Source organism: Cibotium barometz, chromosome 45 (assembly GCF_041138505.1).
Source record: "Cibotium barometz isolate CiBa-2024 chromosome 45, ASM4113850v1, whole genome shotgun sequence".
NCBI classification, from domain to species: Eukaryota; Viridiplantae; Streptophyta; class Polypodiopsida; order Cyatheales; family Cibotiaceae; genus Cibotium; species Cibotium barometz.
In genome coordinates, this window is record NC_141090.1 from 34,083,907 (window position 1) to 34,101,556 (window position 17,650).

Genomic DNA, 17,650 nt, shown 5'->3' on the forward strand with positions numbered 1-17,650 from the left:
AACAACAAGCTTAATAAAGCTTTATATGATTTGAAACACGCTCCCAGAGCTTGGTACTAGAAGATTCATGCTTATTTGACTAGACAAGGATTTCAAAATATTCCTATGGAAAGAACTTTATATGTGAAAAAGTACAAGCAAGATTTGCTTGTCCTTCTTTATGTAGATGACATGCTAGTGACATGCACCAATGAGGATTTCATTATAGCTTTCAAATCTAATCTCACCTTAAATTTTGAGATGTTAGATCTTGGTCTTTTGCACTACTATTTGGGTATACAATTTATATAGCAAGATGATGGTATAGTTATTAAGTAGTCCAAGTACATCAAGGCACTACTTAAAGAGGTTGAATATGGAATGTTACAAAAACCAATTCAATAAACCCTAGTGTAAAGCTTAGTCTGTAAAATAATGCCAGTGAACCATTTAACATAACCACTTATGATCAAGCTGTTGGATGCCTTATCTATTTTTACAACTCATGTGGTCAAACATCCAATATGGTGTATCACAACTTTCAAGGTTTATGCATTGATGCCAAGGGGGGTGATTTAGAACTATAAGCCTTCCTTGATTGGGTAGGCGATTATGATACATGACCAATCCATATCTAGAAACTGTTTCTTTCTTGGCAATTCAAATATACCTTGGCTAAGCGAGAAATAACCAACTGTGGCAATATCATCCAGTGTGAGGCTGAATATGGATCATCATTCATTGTGATGCCCAATTGAATGTGTATGGTTGAGAAGATCAATGGAGGATCTTTGTGTCCCTTTAGACATCCCTACTCTTATTCTCACTGATGACAGTCGAAGTACAATGGCAGTTGCAAAGAATCATGTCTTTGATTCCATGACCAAGCACATTGAAGTGCATTATCACTATGTTAGAGAGAGGCTCCATGCATGAGAGATCAATTTGATCTATTGCAGTACACATGATAATATGGGCATCTTTTTACTGTGAAAAGTTTGAGGCCTTCCATAAAGCTTTGGGCCTCTTCCCTTTCAGAGACTAATTTGTAATCTCTATAACCTCACATTTGTACTACTGTTAATCCCATTTTGGATTAACAATTATGCTCCTCCATTTGAGGACATTAATAAGTGTCACGCAAAGGCACTATCAAAGTTGTAACATTATGAGATAATGGCCACCCAAGGCCTTAGATAGTAAGTTTTGGTGGGCACCCAAGTGTGAATAAGAGCCAGTTATATATAAGTCGTTTTCTCATAATGAATAGACACAATCCCCTTTGTGCTATGAGAGATCTTGCCTTGTCTTGTGAAAGAGAGAGAGGGAGAGTGAGAGTGTAATCTAGTGTATGTGCCTTTTCTATGCATGTATGTGTAGAAGAGTGAGAGAGAGATTGCCTTGTGTGGTGGTGCGAGCGACTCTATGGTGATAGTGTGGAGGTGGAGCTTAGAGGATTGGAGCTTTCGAAAGCGAGCTTGGAGACCTCAAGGGACGTGAGCTCAGAGCATTGGTAAGTCCCTAACGGTGGTTATTGTCTACTGCTTCATCTAATGGTGAATGTTAGAGTTCTCTCTTTGGAGGTGTGGTAGCCCATAACGTTTTTGGCGCCGTTGCCAGGGAAATACCATTGTTTCTTCTATTCTCCTTGAGTTTCAGCTCCCATTATATAAGTTTCATCATTGCCTTTTGTATTCAGGAAGTGCATTACGTAAAGAATGCATGGATAAGGTTTGAGTAGAAGTGAACATTTGTTAGAAATTGTTTGTTTTTGGTGTGTGGGTGAGTACTTGGGTGACCCTAGAGGAAAGCGTTTTTCTTTTAATTTTGATGTTTGTATCACCAAACTTGGTAGCATGAACGAGCAAGTGTGATACTCTATTTTCTATTTTTCTAAAAAATCCACAAAAATAAGGAGCCATTGGTTGTGCTTTGAACTTGCATTACACTCCTTATTACTAGGTAGCACAACCATTTTGGAGCATCTGGATAGGTAATTTACACCCAATCTTCACTCTGTTGACGCGCGGGAGCTTAACACATGAAAGTATAGGAAAATGGTTCATGATGTGAATCATCCCCTGCTATCTCACAGCGTGAACCGCTTCCGTAATTAGCACTGCAAATTGCGGACGCAAATTACGGACGTAAATTACGAGATTACCTTGCTAAAAATAGGGTACCTTATCCTGACACCTCCGACATATATATCCTATGGAATCTTATCCCGTGAATTAGCAAAAAATAGTTCACATCGGGCGATGAACCATTTATTACTTCACGACGTGAACTGTCTACCTTTTCATAGCGTGAACCATTTACTACTTCACAACGTGAACTTTCTACCTTTTCATGGCGTGAACTATTCAATACTTCACGATGTGAGACAATCCCGGTTTCACGGCATGAACCCTTGCTTACTACTTCACGACGTGAACTGACTTCTACAGTTTCACGGCGTGAACTGTCAGTGAGACGGATCTAATTCACGAACCAAGGATTGTTAGGTTAAAGTTAGGAAAGTGCCTCTATTATGCAAATTGAGACCAGCGAACTCAAATCAAGACAACACGAACCTAAAATTCAAAGTAACTTTTGAACACGTGAAAGTGCAGAAAATAGTTCACGACGTGAACCATTCACGGATTCATGACGTGAACCATTCCCTACTATCTCATGGCGTGAACTGCTATCTGTAGTCTCACGGCCTAAAAATTCAGATCGACAAAACCTATGAAAATTCATTTGAGGTAGTGATTTAGCCTATCAAATCATATTCTAATGCACTTGAGATCTACTAAACTCATTGGAGATGACCTTACTCCCAATGATAGTGCATCGAACCACCCAGGATCTTCCTATAAAAAGAGTGTTGGCTCATGACACTCTACAACCACTCAATTGAGTGTTTTGGCTCAAAGAAATCTAACCACCATTGATACAAGTAGTGAAGAGTCCATGGAAGAATGGCTACGATTCTCTGGGATTAGAGAGGAAGAAAAACCGTCTTTCCCCCTACAAGATCCAATGGTATCTTTGACATAGCCAGAGGATTTTTTGGTCTCCAAACCAGAAACGATGATGAAGCGCAATCTGCGAGTACGGGCCCGTCAAACAATGCCGGACAAGGTCCAAGGCAAGAATTACCAATCCAACCTTCTGGGTTCAGGCTGTCTAACACTATGAGGAGAGACAAGGAAAGTGTAGCCAGGACAGGTCAAGTCTTCTTCCCAACCTCAGAGGAAGTAGAATTAGACTTGAAGAGGGCTGAAGTAGAGTGACAACTGCGAGTATTGAGCTTAAGGAAACAAGAGCTCGATACTCTAAGAACAAGGGTTGAACAAAAGGAAATGGAAAATGTAAATCCATTCTAATCACGCAGTAAGGAACCAAAAATGTTTAGGAATGCCATTGATGGTATGGAAATGGGCATGACTGAGGGAGCAATCCCAAATCTAGAACCCATTAATAAAGAGCCAAGAGCAGAGGAAGGATTTGATAACCAAGATGAAGGGGATAATTTACCCATGGAAACTGTTGAAGTTGAGAACCGCCTGTACACACAAAGGAAGACATAGAGCAAATGATCAATCATCCCATGTTCTTGCAAGACATGGAGCTCTTAATTCAACAAAGACAGGCAGAGGCTGCTAATAATGAGCCAAGCCATGATGAGTTGGCGAGACCTACCCATAGACATAAAATGCCTAGAAGAGGAAATGCAGGAAGAGAAAGAGGTCTAGGTAGGGGGGGAGTAGTTCCTCGAATACCAATGGTGGATCTGAATGTAGATCTTAACGCGGCCACAAGGGCAGATTTGCTTAATATGGCTGCAAAAATGGGCCAAGGAATGGTTAGGGAACTAGGCACTGCTCTAGAATCCAGACCATCCCAAATGAAGCCACAAATCATTTCCAAGCTTATACAAAAGTTATCAGGGGATGGGGACTCGATCCAACATGTTGAGATCTTTGAATCCACATGCAAAACCTATGGGCCAGTGAGTGACGTGACCATGATTCGTGCCTTTTCATTGACCTTAGAAGGAAAGGCTCATCAATGGTTTCGAACACTAAAGCCAGAAGATAAGATCAACTTCACTCGACTCAAGAATGTGTTCATGCCAAGCTTTTTCCGAAGTGGTGACAGATGGAGTCCTGTGGCACAGCTGCATAATATCAAACAAAAAGAAAATGAGTCTATGCGAGACTATGTATCCTGGATCAAGCACTTGAATTCAAGATGTAAGCTACATGAGAGGCTAACTGATGATCAGTTATTGCCATGCTTCCGGAGAGAAGTCCAATATCATAAAATGCATGATTATCTAGTATTAGCCCGACCGGCTACTCTGGATGCATTCTGTAAGTTGGCAATCAAATATGAAGACAATATGCTTGAATTGCCACAACCTGAAGATGTCAAGGTAGCTTCAACAGCAACAACATCGCAACTCTCAAGTCACCAGGACGACACAGGAACCCGAAGCAAGCAAGTTGGGAACATGACTGTGGATGTGAACTCAATAATGCCATACTAGAAAAATTGAAGGTCAAGGATGGAAGAGAAGCATCAAGGCATGGGCATGCTCATCTCTACCCTCACAGAGATCTAGTATGGTGTGTACAGAATGAATCACACCACTACCAAATGCCCTCAATTAAGAGTGAGGTTGCTACTCTGTTGTGCTCATTGTGTGAAATTAGGAAACCATGTTTCCATGTATAGGTATCTGAGATTCCAAACTGTAGCACAACTGCTGGCACCCAAAATTCCACTAGCCTTACCAACACCACCAATGCAAATCACTGCAGCTACAGGCCAGCCAAACCCATCCTATTTACCAAGAGGGATGTTCCAAATATAGAACACGTCACCTCTGTTGCCACCTGTTCTACCGCCATAACCACCACAAGCTAAAATCAACCAAATGTTAATTAAGGAGCCATTAGATGAGGGTGAGATGGTGCGTGAGGTACAAATCAATAGTGAGTACTATGAGGAGACCGTGGAGATTGTGCCAAAATTTTATGTCTTACAACAAAATAACACGCCAATACCAATGTTCCAAACCACGGTACAATGGAAAAGTAAAGAAATAAACTCAAATATGAGAAGGGAGCCACTACAATGTTTTGGTTGTGATGGACCTCATCAAATAGCAGACTATCCTAACAAGAATGTGGCTCATGCGCATCAAACTCAGCCAATGGCAGCACCGCCTACTAATGACATGCTAGTACTTACTTGTACTAAGTGTAGGGTTGATCATTTGTTCTTCAAAGACTTCCCATATCATGCCAGTGGTTCTACCTCCACTTCTAGCCAGGCCACTATCACGACCATAAGTGTGCAGCCTTGAAACATCATGCCACTAAATGTCCTAACACGAGCCCAAGACAAACAAGGGGATAAAGGAAAGAACCCCAAGATTTGCTTTCATCCAAAACTTGTGTGAAAGCTGTTGACCTTTGACCATTTGTAAATTCAATATTGAGAACCCCCTTGCTAAAATGGGCACAAAAAGTAGATTTTTTAAATTCCTAGAACAAAAAATACATTTTGAAGACAAAGATCCCACCACTTGTAGTAGTGAAAACTATCTCACCAATACCTTTGAAGGGGTATGAGGTATTGTTAGCACATGTACAATGTCAATGAAGAAAAGGAACTTGTTTGACCAAAGTTCTTTGAGAAGTTATGTACTTTAGAAGCACCACTATCAAGAAACCAATTATCAGAGACAGTTGCACTAAGACATGCATCCTATTCAGGATTATAATAGTAAATAACCATTAGTGAGAAGTCTTGGGGACAATGATATTAATATAGTCCTCTTCCTTGGAACTTTGGTTATCTAATTCAGAACTACTGGAACCCTTGTTGGGTTTCTTTTTCTTCTTTTGAAGTTTGAAGTAATTTTCAATTGCATGGCTGGGCTTCTTGCAATACTAGCAAGTCACCTTCTTTGGCTATTCGGAATCACCCTTAGCCTCAAAAGTGTTTTTATAATTGGTCTTCTGTGCTGAAATTTATTTCCCTTATCCTTGGCTGTTAGAGCTTGATCATTGCAAGAACTCTCAAAAACATTCTTTTTGGACTGTTCCTCCTACAATAGTAAGTAACAAGCTCATGTGATAGGAAAGAGGGGTTGCATTGCCTTTCAAAGAAAGCCGGAGGGAAGTATTGAAACCCAGATAAGATTCAGGCATTGAGTTAAGGGTGATGTTACTCATATCCTTTTCACAAATAACTTCATCAATATTGCGAAGTTATTCTCTTAAGTCCTAAAATTTTATTAAATGTTTATTCGTGGACCCCTTTTTGTTAAATGTTCATTCATGGACCCCTTTTCTTGCATATTTTCATTATCAAGTTGGTTTATGAGACAGGAAATCCTTGTATCATTTTTAGCATGTTGATACATAATTATTAGAGTGTTCCAAGCAAGCATATATGTTTACAAGAGCAAAGGTGTGGAATAATAGACCTTTTAATTGGCAATGCAATCAATGCCAAAGCTTAAGCATCATGTGAATCCCATCTTCTTTGGTAATCAGCAGTAATTTGAGGAACTTGTTATTGGATATGTTGGCCCTAACCCCTTTGAATAGTAGCAAGAGTAATTACACCAGGGTGGGGGTAGTCACTACTAACATGAATCTATAAACCCTTTGCAACTAGGACATTTATAAACATAAAACTCCATAGGGCATAATTTGACCCATCTAATTTATCATCTTTGGAAAGGATACTATAAACAAATCAGTTTGTAGAGTTGTTGGCCATACTTGACTGTTGGAGAATTTGAGAAGGAAAGATGCTAAAGAAAGCTTAAACTAATGTCAGTTGGTGTTGATTGATCAATTTGCAAACTACTGAAAAGTAGTAGTAGAATTGGACGATCCTTGAAGGTGGAATTAGATGATCCAAGAAAGTAGAATTAGACGATCCTTAAAAGTAGAGTCGAGCAATTCAAGAAAGTAGAATTAGACGATCCTTAAAAGTAGAGTCGAGCGATTCAAGAAAGTAGAGTCGTTTCTGAAAAGTTGAATAGAGCAATTGAAGAAGTGGAATTGGTTGATCCCAAAAAGTAGAATCAGACGATCCTAGAAGTGAAATTTGTTAATGCCAAAAAGTAGAATCGGGTGATCCAAGAAGTGAAATCGATCAAGGTGGGATTGCCGAAAAAAGTGGAATTGATGAAAGTAGAATTGGTCGAAAAGTTATGCATAGATTTTGCACCTTAAATCTCGGTTCTACCACAATCACCACTGTTGGAAGCAAAGTTGCAAACACTCACTCAATGTTCATAGATGAAAGAGAACATAAGGGGGGGAGAGAGTGTAGAAGGGTAGTTCACAAGGAGCAAGAGCTCAAGGGATAATGAATGAGAACACAAGGGAGAGAGTGTAGAAGGCTAGTTTGGAGCAAGAGCTTAAGGTACAATGAAGTACAAAAACCCTAAACCAAGGATGAGGCTGCTTATATACTAGCTAACACTAAGGTGCCCATTTATACCTGGAAAAAAATCTAGTGGAACAAAAGTGCCCATGGCATAAGTGCATGACCTCACAATGTAGTACTACCAAAAATCTAATAGGTATTATGGCCCAAACTTGAGAAACCTCGTGGTTATTGAAAGTGATGTTGTTGGAAAATTGTTTATGGGTGAGTTGGCTTTTGTGTTTTTGGCGTTATAATTCATGTGAAAGAGAATATCATGTGAGCCATTGGCAAGTACAATGGAGAAATCCATGTGGAAAAGGTTGATGCATATTAAATTTTTGAAATTTGTATTGTTTGTGAGTTTTTAAAGGAAAAACTACTAATATCAGAAGCTCTTCTTGCATTTTTTGTTTCATTTGACTGCTTTTTCAATTGAGAATATGATCAATGGTATAAAAGGGCATCTTCTACGTAACAAGGAGGGCATGGGAGGAGACATTGTCTATCTAGGAGATTCCATGTCGATTGCCATGGCTTCTCACCTCCATGATTTTGGTGAGCTCTTTTAGCATAATTTCCCAAGGTTGCCCCCAATCATTCAAATAGTCTAGTAGTGCCATGTGTCTTCATGTCAAGAATTCACATGGCCTCCTTTAGCCTTAGGTTACAAAACTTATGTGATGCTGCTAGAAAGGAGCATGTCTTCTTTCGTTGCTTGTCTTTCCAAAGAAAGGAATAAATCTTAGTACACGTATGTCCTCAGGGGGAGTACTAATATCTAATCAAGAGAAATACAAGAAAAATTTCCATTAATTTTAACATCATTGTTTATGCCTATAAGGACCACAGCAATAGGGGTAATTCTCTATTGCAATAGCTTGTTTCTTCTCCCTAGGGCTAATCCGCTATTGTAATAGCTTTTCCTTCTCCCTTCACCCTAGGGTTGCACTTTGCACGTCTCTCTTATCCTCCTCCTTTCTTCCTCAACCAACAAGAGCTTTTGCCTCCCTGTGTCCCCGTTTGCCTCTCGCAGTCAACAAAACATTAATTTGGCGAGTTGGTAGAGCTGTCCCACTGAGATGACCCGGGTTCGATACCATCCACGGTGCGAGGATTTTATATTAAACCTCGCCACGCAGGCTTAGGCGAGGGGGGCAGGTTTCGCTGCGCTCTGTGAGAAGGCCTGCTCGCCTCTTGTGTGCCCTATGGTTAGCGCGTGTCATAGCATGTGTATAGTACATGAGCCCTGCAGCAGCAGCTATTTCTGCAAGGAGAAAAATGAACCATTCATCATTTCACAGAAGCAAGCATCGCCATTGCCAGCAATCGTACCGCTTGAAGATGACCTAGTATTGCTGGACAGGCAAGAGATTGCTTCCCTTCTGAAGAAGCGCCCCTCCTTGCCTGAAGGTAACTGCATTCATGCCAAAGCTGTGAGTTCTGGATTGCTGAATGACACGTACATAGGAAACCTTCTGATCGGCGTGTACCGAGATTGTGGAGCTGTTGAGGATGCCAGACTGGTGTTTGATCGAATGCAAGAGCGCTCGGTTGTCTCTTGGACTGTCATGATGGCAGCATACTGTGACCATGGCCATGGCCGTGATGCCCTCCATCTGTTTCATCACATGCAGCAGCATGGTGTTGAGCCGAACCGCATCACTTTCATGACCATTCTCAATGCATGCACAGATGAAGCCGCTCTAGCTTACGGTAAGAAGATCCATGCCAGCATTGTGAATGGTGGTTTTGAATGTGACGTTGTTGTGGCTACAGCGCTTGTCAACATGTATGGTAGATGTGGGGATGCTCACAACGCCTTCACTGTATTTGATCAAATCAAACATCGGGACCTTGTCCTATGGAGCACCATGATTGCTGCTTATTCTCAATGTGGCTTTGGGAAGGAGGCTTTAAAACTCTTAAGAAAAATGCAGCAAGAAGGCGTAAAGCCAAATCAGGTGACTTTCATTAGTGCACTCAGCGCTTGTGCTAGCCCTGCAGACCTAGAGGATGGTAAGTTCATCCATGCTAGCATTTCAAATCTGGGTTTAGATTCTGATGTGGTTGTAGGAACTGCTCTTGTTAATATGTACGGAAAGTGTGGGGCTCCAAACCTTGCACGCTCAGCTTACGACAGCATCCATCATCATGACTTGATCTCATGGACTGCCATGATTGTTGCATACTCTAGCCATGGCCATTGCAACCAAGCTTTTGAACTATTCGAAAATTTACATCGGAGCTTTGAGCCCAATCAAATCACTTTTATTAGCATACTTGGTGCATGTGCGGATCTAGCACAGGGTGAAGTAGTCCATGGATACATCATAGAAAGTGGGTTTGACTCTAATGTAGTTGTAGGAACCGCCCTTGTGAACATGTATGGTAGATGCGGGTCAATAGAAGAGGCATGGTTGGTATTCAACAAGGCTCAACCCTGTGATGTTGTCTGCTGGAATTCTATGATTGCAGTGTATTCCCAGCATGGGCGTTCTAGCCAGGCTTTTAAACTCTTCCAAGACATGCAACAAGGAGGTGTGGAGCCAGATCAATTGACTTTCAACAGTCTGCTCTGTGCATGTGCCAGCCCAGCGGCCCTTGCAGATGGCAAGTGGATTCATGCAAGCATTAAAGCCAAAGGCTTTGAATCAGACATTATTGTTGCTAATGCGCTTGTAAACATGTATGCCAAGTGTGGGGCCTGGTTGGATGCACGCTTGGTGTTTGAAAGGATGGACCGACACAACCTATTTTCTTGGAATGCCATCATTGCAGGGTGCTGCCGGCATGGCCATGCCAAGGACGCCCTTCAACTGTTCAAAGTTATGCAGCAGGAAGGCATAGAGCCAGATGAGGTCACATTTCTTTGCCTTCTCAATGCATGTAGTCATGCAGGGCTTGTAGATGAGTGCTACAATTGTTTTCTTTCTATGGTCAGGAATGTCAGCATCGGGCCTAGGCTAGAACATCTAACCTGCATAGTTGGTCTGCTCGGACGATCTGGGAGACTAGAGGATGCTGAAAAACTAATACATGCGACAACATTCCAGCCTGATTCTGTCATATGGATGACCTTACTCGGTGCTTGTAGAACACATGGAGATGTGGAACGAGCTGAGCGCATCGCTGGTACCATTTTTAAGCTGGATCCTGACCATGAGGCAGCTTATGTACTGCTTGCAAATATGTATTCTGCAGATGGCAGGTGGGATGATGTGGAAAAGGTAGAAGAAATGATGTTAGCAAGAGGAATCAAAGTTGCCAAGTCATGATGAGGCACCTGACAAATGAAGCAGTGGTACATTCATTTGCTGTTGGTTTTGTACTTTGTTGGTTGTTGGTGAGACATCAGGAGGAAAATGATGTGTTTACTGCATCAAGCAAGTTAGACCCAGATAATGCAAAGGTGCAGGAGGAAAATTTAATCCATTGCTTGGTCATGTCATGATTGAGAAGTGTCAATTCAACACTTGTCTTGCCCACCAGCAGTCGTTTGGAGGGGCAGTTTGTCACGGCCATTATGGTTCGAGAAGTGATCAGTTAAGGGATGCTAACGAGCTGATAGGAGACTACATGTTGTATCCTAATTACGTACAGTAAATCTTCAAAGGTTGGTTTCACCTACTGCATCCAAGAAGGCATATGGTCCTGCTGGAGGTAATTTAAGGAGCTATGAGCTTTAAGTCAATGCACAATTTGCTTGCAAAGTCCTTTGGGTTAGTAATCAACCAGTGTAAAGGGACCCAGGTGAATCAGTCTGTACAGCATATACTTAGATGCCTTTCCAAATAGGCTCCTTGAGCCAGCCCTTCCTGTGTGTGGAGTCTTCCAGCTGCATTGGCTGCAAGAAAACTATATTGTTGGACAGAACAGTTGACTTGGTTTTGAGGCAGGACATGCACCCATACAAAGCATGCCACCACAAATATGTCCTTTCGGCAGATATTTCTGGGCCGGTCCATTCAGCTCAAAATGGCATAAAGCCAAGTGATGTTGACTTGATGGTTGAGGAGAAAAAATGTGTTCGGTTCAAAGATATGCTGATGGTAACAAATTTGAAATGACTCTTAACAACAGGCTGCCCTTGAAGTCTTTGATACGTGCTGGCCTTTTAAAAAAATCTATTCCCATATATAGCTGTCAGAAAAGGCATGATGGCTGCCACCAGCTGTGACATAAGCTCCATAAGATTTATGGATTCAATGGTGGTTATGGGTATCTGTGTTTGGACTAAAGATTATCTTTGGACATGTGCATCTGTTGGGTGTGGCCATTGGGGCCCAGGAACGTGCAAGAAAACTGCCCCACCGGTGTGAGGAGAGCTTAGGGACCTGTTACAGGTGGGCACGCATGGAAACATCTTTGATACTATCAGGTTGAGTTCAATTTGTGTGCAGCTTCAGACAAAGTCATGCAGCTGAGCCCCATCACACTACGTGCGGCCTAGGCCTTCTTTGCGAGGTCACAGCACGGCTTCAACCCAGTGTCTGACCCTTTGGCTGGCGTCTCACGCTTTCCCATGACAGTGTGCTTTCCTGGTCTCAAGAAGGAATACCTTCCTCTCATCCTGGTGAATGGTGGTGCCATCGGGAAGGTGATAAAGCCCCCCCTTTACCGCCGCCTCGGTTCTTGCTTGAACAGCTGAGATTTCATCCCTTTGTATCTGCATTGTCTCTCCGGAGTCAGTGCCTGCCATATCACTTCCTAGCCTTCAAGGGGACCCTATTTTGTAGAGAGTTGAATCCTCTAGCCTCCCATGCCAATGTTTCATCTGCCGACAGATGGGACACCTCATAAGAGCTTGTCCTCGTTGGCAATCCAGGAGGATGCCTCTAGTGGTCTCCCTCCCTGGTCCCAGTTCAGATCCTCATCAGGGGGGTGGGAGGGACACAGGCCCCAGGTACCAAACCACCAGGACCCGAACCTTGGTTGAGACCGGTGAAGGAGAATGGTAGACCGTTGGCCTGAGGTGGAACCGATGACCAATTTCCAGAGCAGGCCACCGACCGATGGCAATTTCCAGAGCAGAGCATCGGCGCCAGGCTGGCAGGATTCAGGAGGATACGGTTGTGTCAGTGAACCGTTTACGAGCATTTATCTTAGTAGCTCCCCAAAGGTGATGTCCCCTCACCCCCCCCACCCCTAGTTCTCCAATACTTTCAAGGAACCCATGGGTGGGGGGGGAGGGGGGCTGGGGACGAGTTACCTCGTCGAGATTCCCCTCTAGGCTTTTAGTTTTGCGAGGGACTTTCTAATCCTCCAGAGCCTTCGACGGGCCCATCCTCGCCCCCCCCCCAAGGTGAACCCTTCTCTCCCTATCCCCCCTTCTCAGCCCTTGCCCATCCCCCACCTCCCCTGCCACCTGCTCTGACCCCCCCCCCCCCCCCCTGCAGCTCCCTTTGCTCGGCTGTATTGGAACCCCCTCCTCCTCCCTCTTCTACCTCTCTAGAACACTGTCGTTGCCCTCCTGCCACGCCTGACCCAGAGCGGAGGTAGTCGGCCAACTCAATCCGGTATTTGATCCATTGTTTTATGGAGCTAGTATAGATGACCATGACTACCTCTCTGGTGCGAGTTCTCCCTCTCAAGTCACCAGGCAGCCCTCCCCCAAGGGTGCTGGGGCAGTGAGTTGACTATATAGCTTTTTCGATGCCTTAACCGCCGCCAAAGAAGTCGGTATGTTCAAGAGTACGATGGCTCCTATTTGCACATGTGTGCTGTTATATCACTCCACATTGTCCACCCCAGAGAGTGGTGCAATGATCTTCTTCTTCCCACTGAGTGTAGCACCACAAGGGACGGACTGGAGCATGGACTATTCAAGGGGGTAGGCCATAGAGCTCTCGCACCATTTGCATGACCTATGTATCACGCTTACCCACCTCTGGCCCTTGGCTCAGATGGAGTTGGGTATCAGGCAAGGGAGATGGTGTCCTCCAACTTGGAGGTGCTGCTTTTTTGTCTCCTGCAGATACATGCATTGTGACAGGTGGAGTCTAGAGTATACATGCTCTAGGGCTTGAACAGAGTGGCTCCACATGGAGGCCAAGATTCGTGCCCATTTGGCGCGGCTACTACAAGAGGCAGCACAAAGCAGATTGGCCGGCTTTCGAGAGCAGGAGAGGAGCATTATCTACAGCGGCTTCACGAGAGTACACCCAATAGCCCATGGATTGAGAGTCACCTGGCTACCACCCGTTTAGAGATCAAATACATAGAGCGGAGAGTGGAGTACAGATACCATGCTAGAGCCTCCTTTTGGATGCAGGCGAGAGACAGGCTTACTAGAGAGTTCTTTGAGATTGCAGGCCCACACAGGAGGAGAGATGGTATCTGCACGTTGCGAGACCAGATGGATCCATTGTTATAGCGCCCCCCCCAAACCCCCCCCCCCCCCGCCCCCCCCGGGTGAGCCATCGCCACATATTACTTTAACTCTTTTCTCAGCATGGGTTTCCCGTATCCTCACGGGTGCTGGATGCACGTGAGCAAGTTTGGCGGCATACGAGAGGTGGTCCCTCACGCTCTCCGGACCTTCCTCCTGCCCCTTCACAACTAAGGAGCTAGCGGAGGCTATGACGGCATTACGAAGGGGTAAATGCTCGGGAGAGGATGAGCTTCCAATCTCCTTATTTCTCCGTCATTGGGATCTCACAAGGAAGGCAGCCTCAGAGCCGCCTTCAACGAGATAATGGTTACCGGAGCCATGCCAGAGAGGTTGTCGGAGGGATTGATCCACTTGATTCCCAAGGAGGGTGGTGACATATTAGAGACTCGGCAGTGGAGACCCAACACCCTCCTAGGGACCGCCTACAAAATTTTGGCCAAGACCATCATGCAGCTGGAGATTGCAACCCTTCCTCCCTAACTCGATTCATGGTACATAGACGGGTTTCGTTAAGGATCGGAGCATCCTGGATGACATCGTCACTTTCTGTTTCTTCCGTCCCTATGCATACAATTCATGCTCTTAATACAGCTGCCATTGCCAACCAAGCCATGGGAGGAGCACCCACTTCATAACCTCCATTTACCATGTTCCACTCTAGTACATAGATGCCACACTCATCCTAGGGTGAGAATGATACTGCCAGCCAGACCAATGCCACCACATGCTCACTTAGCTGCAGCACCAGTGAGACCCTTGCCACCTCCATATGTTGCTTAACTAGCCCCGCTAGGATACAGACCACTACGCCCTTATATTATACCATATGCTGCACTTGCACCTGTACTGGAACCCTTTGTTGCACCTCTCGTACCAGCACCTGCTCTACCAATAGACCTAGTTTCCTTTGCACAAGCTTTAGTGAGAGTGGTAGCTGAAAGCATGGCACTGAGAGATGGTGGCTGAACCACTTTTGGAAGGGCTGCACAGATAGCCAAATTGAGTCACAAATTCACATCGGAGATGGAGACCCTATGAGACATCTTGAAGTGTTCGATCAAGTCTATGAGACCCTAGAAGAACAAAATGAGAGCGCCAAGACCAATGCCTTTAGGCTTACATTAGATCATAAAGATGGAGATTGGTATAAAACTCTGAGGGCCAAGGAACACATGAACTTTCATGGTTCCTAGAAGATTGTTCCTAAAGCAATTCGTGTGTAAAGTGACATTATGGAGTGTAGCTTCACAGTTGCACAAAGCAGAGTGAGAGAAAGAAGAATCGTTTAGAGATTCATTAGTATTCAGCTAAAACATTTGAACTCTTGTTGCACCCCCCATGAATGCTTTTCAAATAATCAATTGCTTAACAGATTCATCCATGGGCTAAAACATGAGGAGATCTATAGTGGATGGTCATTAGGGAATCACCACATGAGAAGCAGTTACAAAACTAATGCCATCTAGAAGATAACCTCATGATCAAAGGGTTTAGAGTCTTTGATTCCAAATTTGTTCCTTCCGAAGCTAGTGGGCATAGCACCACAAATGTCAAACCCATAGCTAAAGGTAATAATTGAGCAAAGATGAACTTCACAGATTTAATGAAAGCACTCCAAGAGGGAATGAAAGACAACAAAGCTCCTAAGAACGTACATATGTACCCAAGGAGGGAGCTACAATGGTGTTCAATTTGCCGACAAGGGCATACAACAAGCGGGTGTCCAGTGTCTTGCAGAGCAACAACGCAGTGGACGCAGTGCAATGAAAATCACTCTTTTTGTGGATGCTATGGTCATGAAGCTTCACAATGACGAGCACGCCTACAAGCTCTCACTAATGCTTCTAGACTCCAATTGACTTTACCAGTAATCCCACAACCATAAGCCATGGTGTTTGTTGCCACATCTCAACCCATCGTTGAGCATCCTGACACAACCTCTAAGGGAATTTACATTGCACTAAATGTGTCGTTACCCCACCGGTTTTAGGACCTTAACCCCCACCTCCAAGAATTACACCTCTTAATCAAATAGGTTCTTAGAGATCTTATTTTGAGTACGAGGTTGAGTTCAAGATCGCATCTCATGTCATTGAAGACTCCACAGACCTTTATTGTGACTACTATATAGTTGATACTTGAGGAGAAGTCGAACCAGTGTTAAACACCTTGATGAAGATGGAGCCCAGCTCAATCTAGCTAAATGTAAGATAGCAAAGCGCTTGAGTAGTACTCCTAGGTCATGAAGTAAGTGAAAATGGCATAGCCCTAGATCTTGCAAAAGTGGAAAGCTTACTACAAATGGAGAGCCCAAGGTAAACCAAGGAGCTTATGGGTTTTTTCTAAATCTCAGGTATTTGTCTTGGATCTTTTTGTATGCTTGCAGAACATGTTTATCCTTTGTAAAAGGCCAATCAACAAGATCCATTTATGTGGAGTCAAGTGGAAGAGAATGCCTTTGAGAATCTCAAAGATATGCTTTCTGCTCTTCCAATTAGGATGCTCCTAGATTGGAGCCAACCATTCTATTTGAGCCTTTGTGTTGAAAAGCATGCAGTAGGAGCAGTGCTTATGCAAAAAGTTACAAAACAATTATACATGAGGCATGTGTTTTATATTAGCAAGACGTTACTAGTATGGACACTTGTGTATGCCAATAAGAGATTAAAATCTTATTTGATTTATAGATCTTTTGTGGTACTTACCTCTTGTAATTTGTTACCTCATGTAATGAGATAGCCAGGTGATAACCTAAAGGTGCAGAAGTGGATTATGACTTTGCAAGAATTTGACATGAGTTTCATCAAAGAGGATAGTGTGAGAGCTCACATGGCAGATATGCTCACCTATAAGGAGGTCCAAGTTAAACCCAAACTCATTAAAGACATTGAAAAGCAAATTGTTTCTAATCCTAGCATGCATGAGGAGTTGCAAGTTATAGATGGAACTTTGTTTTTTTATGGATCTTTTAAAAGAAGTGTTGGCAAAGGAGGTGCTGGGTTTGTTTTTATAGCCTTTGTTTGGGTCTTGAGGAGTGCAAACAAAGAAAAGTTAAGAGACTGATTATAAAAGGTGTTTCTATGCTTATCATAAGATAGGTACATGGCACTTGGAGGGTCAATAAGGATGAAATGAAAAGTTGGTTTTTTAAGGTAAGAAAACTTCTCAACTGTTTTCAAGCTTTTCAGGTTTGGCATGTATCTAGGGATGACAACAAAAGGGATCATGAATTGGCAGAACAAGTTTTTACTAGAAATGTGCATGCTATGGTGATCCAGAAGTCTTTGTATCAAGGCAAAGAGTCTCTTTATGAGGAAGAGCAAGTTCTTCTTACAGGTTTTGTAGAGGTTTGAATTCTTCAAAGAAGAAGGCAGTTGTTAGGAAAGCCATGAGGTACATGTTAATTGGTAATCTCCTTTATCACAAAGGGACTGATGGTGTTATGATGAGGAGAGTTTTGTGTCAAGATGAGATCCAGGATTGCTTGAAAGCTTGCCATGAAGAAGGATGTGAAGGTCACTATGGAACTGACATAATGAAAAGGAAAATTTTAACATCAAAGCTTATGTGGCCAAGCATGAACATGGATATCAATCACTGGTGCAAGATTGGTCATGAGTGACAAGCCTTTTAAAAAAGAATACTAGTTCGAGAGTCTATACATCATATTTTGAGCTATGGAGCTTTTAAAAAATGGGGTATAGATATTATTGAACCTCTTCCAGGAACTTGAAGCAAGAAACATTATATTATCACTGCAATAGACTACCTAACTAGGTGGCTAGAAGCCAGAGCAACAAGTAATGCTATATGACAACAGGTTTGTAAGTT

At 43.2% G+C, this 17,650-nt stretch overlaps 1 protein-coding gene across 2 annotated transcripts; it reads left to right on the plus strand.

The window, feature by feature from the left end:
- The first annotated feature begins 8,410 nt into the window (after positions 1-8,410).
- On the plus strand, positions 8,411-11,839 carry LOC147612682 (pentatricopeptide repeat-containing protein At1g11290, chloroplastic-like). 2 transcript variants are annotated; one of them, XM_086783246.1, is made up of 2 exons: positions 8,411-10,286; positions 10,370-10,537. In XM_086783246.1, the coding sequence occupies exons 1-2, from the start codon at positions 8,634-8,636 to the stop codon at positions 10,388-10,390; spliced, it is 1,674 nt and encodes a 557-aa protein (XP_086639372.1). In that variant the 5' UTR covers positions 8,411-8,633; the 3' UTR covers positions 10,391-10,537. The 2 variants fall into 2 exon arrangements, with proteins under 2 accessions (XP_086639372.1, XP_086639373.1); XM_086783247.1 differs by having other exon boundaries at positions 8,415-9,141; positions 9,904-11,839.
- Positions 11,840-17,650: the final 5,811 nt, after the last annotated feature.

What these genes read in the sequence shown, in the direction of transcription:
- LOC147612682 (XM_086783246.1), top strand. Translation starts at nt 8,634, where the DNA reads ATGGTTAGCGCGTGTCATAGCATGTGTATAGTACATGAGCCCTGCAGC. An exon ending in AAGGCATAGAGCCAGATGAG is followed by an intron (nt 10,287 to 10,369) that starts GTCACATTTCTT and finishes TTCTATGGTCAG; the next exon opens with GAATGTCAGCATCGGGCCTA.